Below are 8,290 nucleotides of genomic sequence, written 5' to 3' on the forward strand. Positions count from 1 at the left end.
TGCTGAAACTGACCCTATGTTCGAAATCCGGCTCCTCTGGCACCCCCTACATCCTGTAGTGCAGTTTGCAAAAATCCACCGCTCCCTGTTCAGATGCACCAATCAGGGTCTAACTGCATGAGCAGAAAGGGGGGAGGGACTGAGAAGCTGTTGATGTTCAAATTTTGTGGCCATGTCCTGGATCTTTGCAATCCTACTATAGCACCTTTAAAATAAGTTAAGTATCAAAGTTATGTTACCATCACGTACTGATGCAGTTACCAAAGAATCTCAGTGGACTCATTGGACTGTCTGACAGCAACCTTTGTAATGCAGACACAACCAAACACATCATAAGTGTCCTGAAGGTTGGATCACTTAAAATGTTTAGGTGGCGGAAACATGTCGGGAACAGTCCCTTCCACCAACTGAAATATTGATTTTCAGTTTGAAATCTATGCGGAGAAATGACTAAACTGACTGAGCAGATTAATCAAACCGTGGGGTCTTGCTGTCTTGGTGCATGTATTAAAGTGTAAGGTTAAAATCATATTTGGAAAAACACTTACAATGTGTTCATGGCAAAAAATAGGACTCAGATCTTTGGAATTAAAGATCTGGGGTTAAGCTATGTCATTTAGATACTGCTTTCATATAGTTTCTGTGCAGTGTGTATTCTGTTTACACCAAGAAACCTGTTCTGACCCCCACCATACTCCATAAGCAACTAATACACCTAAATGACCCTTAGTGGCTGTTGGGAACACTCTATCTGCATTAAGTCCCTACAAGATGATTTAAATGGAAATGAACTGAAACCTATGGAAGCCAATTTAAACTTGAAAATATTATTCCACAGAAGAATTCTAATTCCCACATACTGTATGTATGTGTGGTTTGAGTTAATGTTAAACTGCAATAATAATCCAATTATCATTAACATACCTGTATGGGCGTTCTATTACCATATTAAATAAAAAAAGACATGATTTCAATTTCATAATTAGAATGCAATATAAACAATGTATCCATATTTTCCATTTGTGCAAGCATTATTTAAATCACACTTACAAATTAAAAATATATAATGCTATTGTGTTCAAGTTTGTGTTATTGTTTTAACCCTCATGTTGTCCTCGGGTCAAATTGACCCCTTTCTCTATATCAATGTTCTTTTTAATTCCCCAAAATAACATGATTGATTTCACCCAACGCTCTTTGGCAAGTACAAATTCATTCAATTCATTCATTCAAGTCTTATTTTATAGCATTTGAAAACAAATTGAAGTGTTTTTGAAATAGTAGTGAGTAAAAGTTGACATATTCCAGTCTGTGAATATCATCAACATCCATTCCTTTAATTTTAGTCTAAATAATTCCTAATTTCTAACTCAAACATTAGGTAGAATTTCCTATAAATGAGGTTTATTGACCATAAATTCCCCAAAAAACTGTAAAACTTCAGTTAAAAAGTTAGTGTTACGTAGTGTTAAACGTCACAAAAAGTGACAAACATTGAAAAAATGGACAAGAACGTGTCAATAAAAGTGTTGATTTTTGATGGGAAGATAACATAAGGGTTAAAGAAAATAAAATAAAAAATATATAAAATCCCCTGTGGGCTTACATATAACCATTTGAAATCAATCAAAAACGAATGGTCCTAAAAGTACTCGTGTTCTTGTTGGCCACAGGATCCCGTACTTTGAGACGAGTGCGGCGACCGGAGCCGAGGTCGACAAGGCGGTCATAACTCTGCTGGACCTGGTCATGAAGAGGATGGAGCAGTGCGTGGACAAACCGCCCGCGGAGCCAGCCAATGGGAACGGGACGACCAAGCTGGCTGACACGCAGCCCAACGAGAAGAAATGCGCATGCTAGATGAGGAAGGAAACGACCAGTCAGCGCTCCACTGTCCGTCTGTCCCTTCTACTCGCAACATTCCCTCCTTCTTTCACCTTCTCCGTCATCTTTGATTGCATGTGTCTTCATCTCTTCCCCCCTTTATTCTTCTTTCCCCTCCCAAAGTGTCTGTCAGAGGGCAATCAAACAACCCTGTCCCCATCTAGTGGATGTTCGAGGTAAGACAGTCTCAGCCTGTCTGCCTTTCAGCTCTGTTTAGGAGCAAATGAAAACAGGAGGGGACAGTTTCACCGCTGTCAGACACATGACGTATCGGTTTAAAACACGCAGCCTGGGAATTAAGCCCTGCGCGCTTCCGATTTGTCTCCTCGCAGTTGGGTTGAATGATTTTAATGGATCTACACAGGCAAAAGGAGATGTTTTAAACTCCTTGACAGAATGTGCCTCCTGTTTAGGCGTGTTTATCGCGTGATGATGACCACCTGATCTGGACTTTAAGAGTTTAACAGCTGTGTGCCTGTGTACATTAAGTCCCGGTCCTCTCCTTACACTTTTCCTCCTGGACCAGGGTGAGCCACTGTAACCAGTTTGGCCCCCTAGATTCACACTGTTTTCAATGCTGTACCTGTATCAGCCATGTATCGTCATTTTTCCGTGTTTCAAGCCGTTTTGACTCATTCACAGATGCGAGACGTTTGCCAATAATGCACCAAATCGTATTTAATACACAGTAGTTGGCTAATGTGCCCCGGTGGAGGTCTTAGACACCAAATGTCCGCTTGTTAGCTTTTATGGCTAATTATAGGATATGTAATGACAGCTCAATCCGCAATGAGCTGTGCAGTTTATTATTGGGCCTATATCAAACTTCATATTAGTAACAGTAAATACCCGACATAGATACCCACGACACAAAGCGGAGGAGGGTAAATAGCTCCAACAGATCCTACGTTATTTTTCATAACCAAAGTGGTCCGAGTAGAGTGTTGTGCTTTATTCTAGTGCTTTATTCTAGTCGCTAGTGATGATTATGTAAAGCAGTATTATATATTCATATATTGGATCAACACCCTTGATGAATTAAACATTTCTGTTGGCAGTAATTCAAAAAAAAAACCTTGGAAGAAATGTTGATACGACAGGCTCAACTAACCCTCACAGGCTTCCTGTTTACACATTTGATTAGCAGCTAATGTAGCTAGCTAGCTAGCCACAAACTGGTTTACATACTGTAGGTTCATCAGTTTTAGCAGTAGCTACAAGTGTCGTGCTAGTATTAACCAATATAGCATATTTTTGTATAATTATTGCCACACTACCAACATCTTTTTATCAAGACTAGCTTACTAATAACTAGGTTGTTGCCGTTGAGTTGTTGCTTTCTGTGCCAATATTTGAAGTGTTCTCAAATGTCTCCTTTCTATCTGACTTTTGATACCAAAACAAGACGTTAACGTAACCTACCTTGCTTTTCTTTGTCCATTCTTACAGGACAGACTGCCATATGATTTATTAGAACAATTATTGGATAGTTCCACATAGCATTAATAACATTGCATAATTTGCTTGGTATATATACTGCATCTTTTTTGTTTCCCAGCCCCACTTCCAACTGTTCATTTTAACCCTCCTGTTGTCTTCGGGTCAAATTTGACCCCTTTTCAAAAAAGATTCTATATCAGGAACTAGTTTTTATTTCCAACAAATTATCCAAAAATGTAACGTGGAGGGTTCCCAACAACGCTCCTCACAAGTTTAATAAATAATCAGTTAACTACTTTCATGTGATGCTATGAAATTGATGTTTTTTGTCAATTTCATAGCATTTGGAGTAAAATAGTAAAGTAAAGAGAGTAAAAATAAAATGTGAACAAATGTAAAAAAAAAAAAGAAATCGGAAAATTTGAAGAAAAAAAAATGCCGAACAAAGTGACGAAAATGTCAAAAAGGTGACAAATGTAGATTTCTGTTATTTCTTTTTTTTTATTGGGGGGGAAAAAAACACAAACATTTCACAAGGCTCAGAAAAAGTAGAAAAAGTGACCCAAAAAATGGGGGGGGAAGACACAAAAGGAGCAAAAAAGACAACCAAAACGTTGATAAAAAAGGTTTTGGAAAACCAAAAATTTGCAGGTTGACGGGAAGACAACCCGAGGGTTAAAAACTGCTTTAGCTCTCTCTCTCTCTGTTAGCGGGCAGGTTGGTTATACTCTTCTAACTCTCCATTAAATCTCCATGATGGTGGCAGACAGATTTGGGGTCCACTATGAAACATACATGAAGAAACATGAAGGAGAGAAAAAAGCCTCCATAACTGTCTATCATTAACAGACTGTCCTAGACCAGCATAGACAGCTTGTTCCAAACTGACACACTGTCTTGGCTTTTTCAAGCGTTATTCCACTGTGACATAATACTTTAATCTCTGTGGGAGATAATCAGCTAAAAGTATCAGCTGCTAAGAAAGATGGTGGCCATTTTACAGATGGAACAAACGTGGCATGTAAGTCAATATAGGATACGCAGCAATCAAAAGTGAAATGACCTTATGAGTGGAGAGGTTACTTTAATCTAATAAGCATCATTATCATGAGAATAGACTTCTCTGAAAATGGAAAATAAAAAATGGCAAACGGCAGTTGGGGGAGTCGGCTTTTCAGGGGAGCTGAGTTTTCATGTTGGCCGAAACAGAAAATCCAACAAAGTGAAATATCGCTTTATGGCCCCATCCATGGCCAATGTTGTTAGAATTTAAAGTGACCAATTATTTATATTCAAATAAATGGAAAACATTATTATTTCTGCTTTGATATTTTTTGTTCTATCCTTTACATCTCACACTTCTTTCTTTTCTATTTTCATGTCCATCAAGAGAAAATAATGTTTTTTCATTGCAATAGTGATCCTCAGCTCGCTTGTTGAATAAACCTGCAGATTACGAATTCCTCATCAAAATGTGTGTCTAACATGAAGGAAATAATCTTATTATAAACTATAGGAAGTACAGTGGAAGTTAATTCAAACCATTTGTCTTTGCTTTGACTTTTTTGGTTCAATCCCTTGAGTTACTGTGGACCAATGTTTTTTTTTTTTTTTTTGCTTAACACTATATTTTCTTCATTGCATGCCAGACCACATGGCCGTTAGTATCTAGAGAACCTTATGAAATCGCAGCATATTTAAACTAAATTCCACAGAGTTTAGTTTAGACATCGTCATGTTTTGTACCATGACGCAATGCTTGACCTAAGGGAAAAAAAATCGGTCTTTAAACTGTAAAAATTAAACAAAAAAAATCATCTTGGAGGCCGAGATGATCTCTTATCAGTGCAACTCAGCAGTTTTCCTTAAGTCAAGTAACACCTTGATCTGCCTTACTTCATTACAAATCTTCAGTTAAGTTGAGTTGCAACAGAAATTACCTTTTTTAGCTTGTCCTTCAGTGAGCCAAAGGGAGGTTTCACACAGCTGCATGGTCGTAGTATTACTGCAGTTGGTTTTTTAAAGTGTACTGAGATCAGGGGCTGCCAAATGGGTCCGCAGTTATGGTAGGTACACGGAAAGTGTGGTCATTTTGAATAGACATAACATTTAGAATTTCACTTTTTGATTATTGAATTGCTTTTTTAGCAGTAATATGTGCTTGCTGGATCCATAAAAACTAAAGTCCCAGGTTAAGCACTTTGGCTTCAGCCTATCTTCACCTATGTTTTTACTACCAGTGTGCCAAAAAAAAAGAAACGGACAAACTCAAACCTCATTCTGCTGTTCACTCCTTTAAAAAAATGCCTTCAGAAATAGCAAGAATTGTTTATTTTGTTTGGATGCCAAACAAGTTGCTTGCCAACAGCTGATCTCTGTGCCATATTTAACACTCACGGCTGTTTGATTGTAGTTTATCGGAATAATAATTTTCTGACTATAAAGATAAAAGGAGCGGGCTCACGTAACATTCTCTCACAGTTACTCAGCAGCATAATTGCTTGAAAGTCCCCAAAAAATACTATTACAGCATTTGTTCTAAAATAATAATGTTCCTTTATAAGTCCCACAAGGGGAAATTACAATTTACACTTTATCACACACAGGCCTGAATTACAAACGCATGCTCACTACCTATACATGTACTAAATGGAGAGATGTCAGAGTGGGGGGGGGGCTACCTATGGAAGGGCACCCAGAGCAGTTGAGGGTTCAGTGCCTTGCTCAAGAGCAACTTGCCCAGGAGGTAAACTGGCATCTCTCCAGCTACCAGTCCCCCACCATACTTTGGTCCGCATGGGGACTTGAACCAGCGACCCTCCGGTTCCCAAGCCAACTCCCTACAGATTGAGCTACTGCCCCCCCGATTCCTCTTATAACGTACAGGTTATATATTCCGAAACACTTAAAGAAGCAGCTTATTGAAATTTGAGTGCAATGAGTCTAAATTTAATCTCGTTTTAGCTCTGATTTGGTCACCACCAACTCCTGAGAGACGAAGATGACTGCTAAGTAAGTAATTCATTCATTTTAATGAATTAATTTGGAAAGCAAACCCGACACACAAATCCTTGACATTTACCCGGACCTTTAATCTGCCGATTATTTTCTAGATTAATCATTTGTTCTATAAAATATGAAACATAGTGACAAAAATGTCCATCCATTTCTCGTAGTCATAGGTTATTTCTTTCAATGTATTCTATTGTCCAAAACCCCAATAAATGAAATTTAATGTGATATAAAACGGGAAATCATATTATATATTTGAGAGGGCATTTTCTGCCATTTTTGCATGAAAAATAACTCATGATTTGTTGATTGTCAAAATATGTGGCAATTATTTTTCTGTCAATCATTGCCGATCCAAAGCAAAATTAGCACAAAAAACATCAACGGTAATGGTGGTTTTCTTGTTATTTGAGACTTTGGCTTTGTTCAAAACTGCATATACCAACAAATGCATGCTGTTCCATGTTAGTTAGTATAAAATTGAATTTGATTTATGTGACATATGCTGGGCCAGGCTTAGCCAGTTCCGGTTTTGGAAAAAGGAAGTAATGACTCATTGTTGTGACCATTACAGCGCTTTGCATTGTGAGAAATAGAAGGCAAGCATACATACTGAAGTTTTCTCTCAAATCATTATGACAGCACGGTATTTTTCAGGGTAATTTACACGTACCCATGTATATATGCCTTCAAGAACATGCCAAACCTGTAGGTGGCAATGTGGATTGATAGACGAATATTTATTAATCCCATAAAAAAATGGGAAATTAAGCTCAAGCCCACTTTAGCCAATCAGAATCCTCTCCCTTCTCTTCCTCACTTCCTCGGCTGCTTAAAAACTTTCTCCAGTTTAATTTAAATTTGAATACGTTTTATACATTTGTCTTATCTGTCAATCGTGTTTTTCTTGCATTATCTCCTCCATTAAATGTTTTTTTTAAATTCACTTTGAAAGTGTACACTGTTATGAGAGTCATGTTGTGCCTGTTATTAACTCTTCTGTCTGATCCTCTGTAAAGATTGTGAGCTATTGAATATTTTTCATGGATTATTGATTATAGATTACAAAGCAGAGGGAAAAGAGACCAGACGTAATGATGTTTTTTGTGACCGATATATCAAAACTTATCAATACAAGTACCTCTAAGAGTTTTTATTTTTGGAAATCCTTTGTGTATGAATTGTCTCTGATGCCTGCAGTCTGTACACGTGTCTTCAGTTCCCACTGCGTGTATCAATGCCTGTGTGTTTGTTGGGTTTGTTGCACTGTCAGCATGTTGGACACAATGAGAATGAAATGACCTGCGATGCGTTTAATGTTTCTGATGTCAAAGCTGCAAATAAACCTCTGTTTGTTTTGCCCTGTGTTTCTCTTTTTATCCAAAAGAGTAGATAGAGATCAGAAAAAAGGCTTTTCAAATTATTTAAAAAGTACATCGAAAAAAGTCAAAAAAGTGATAGTATAGTACTTTGAAAAAAGTCATTGGATAGTACAACGAAAAAGAGTATTAGTATAGTACATTGAAAAATAATCATAGTATAGTACATCGGAAAAAGTCATAGTATAGTACATCGAAAAAACTAAAAAAGTCATAGTATAGTGCATCGAAAAAAATTCATAGTATAGTACATATAAAAAGAGTCAAAGTATAGTACAGTACATATAAAAAGAGTCAAAGTATAGTACATCGAAAAAAGTCATAGTATAGTACATAAAAAAAAGTCAAAGTATAGTACATATAAAAAAGTCATAGTATAGTACATCGAAAAATGTCAAAAAAATCATAGGATAGTACATCGAAAAACAGTCATAGTATAGTACATGGAAAAAGTAATAGGATAGTATGTAAAAAAAAGTCATAGGATAGTACATCGGAAAAAGTCATAGTATAGTACATCGGAAAAATTCAAAGGATAGTACATCGAAAAAGTCATAGTAAAGTCCATCGGAAAA

The 8,290-nt window shown here is 37.0% G+C and overlaps 1 protein-coding gene across 6 annotated transcripts in view; it reads left to right on the top strand.

Annotated features, from left to right (window-relative positions):
• Nucleotides 1-3,597, top strand: part of rab27b (RAB27B, member RAS oncogene family) — a 48,026-nt gene extending 44,429 nt beyond the window's left edge. For all 6 annotated transcript variants that reach the window (XM_034895763.1, XM_034895765.1, XM_034895761.1 and 3 more), the window contains one exon: nt 1,674-3,597. In XM_034895763.1, coding sequence (XP_034751654.1) covers nt 1,674-1,860 — 187 coding nt within the window. In that variant the 3' untranslated portion in view covers nt 1,861-3,597. The remainder of the gene's footprint in view (nt 1-1,673) is intronic.
• Nucleotides 3,598-8,290: the final 4,693 nt, after the last annotated feature.

This window comes from Etheostoma cragini, chromosome 16, assembly GCF_013103735.1.
Source record: "Etheostoma cragini isolate CJK2018 chromosome 16, CSU_Ecrag_1.0, whole genome shotgun sequence".
In the NCBI taxonomy this organism is placed as follows: Eukaryota; Metazoa; Chordata; class Actinopteri; order Perciformes; family Percidae; genus Etheostoma; species Etheostoma cragini.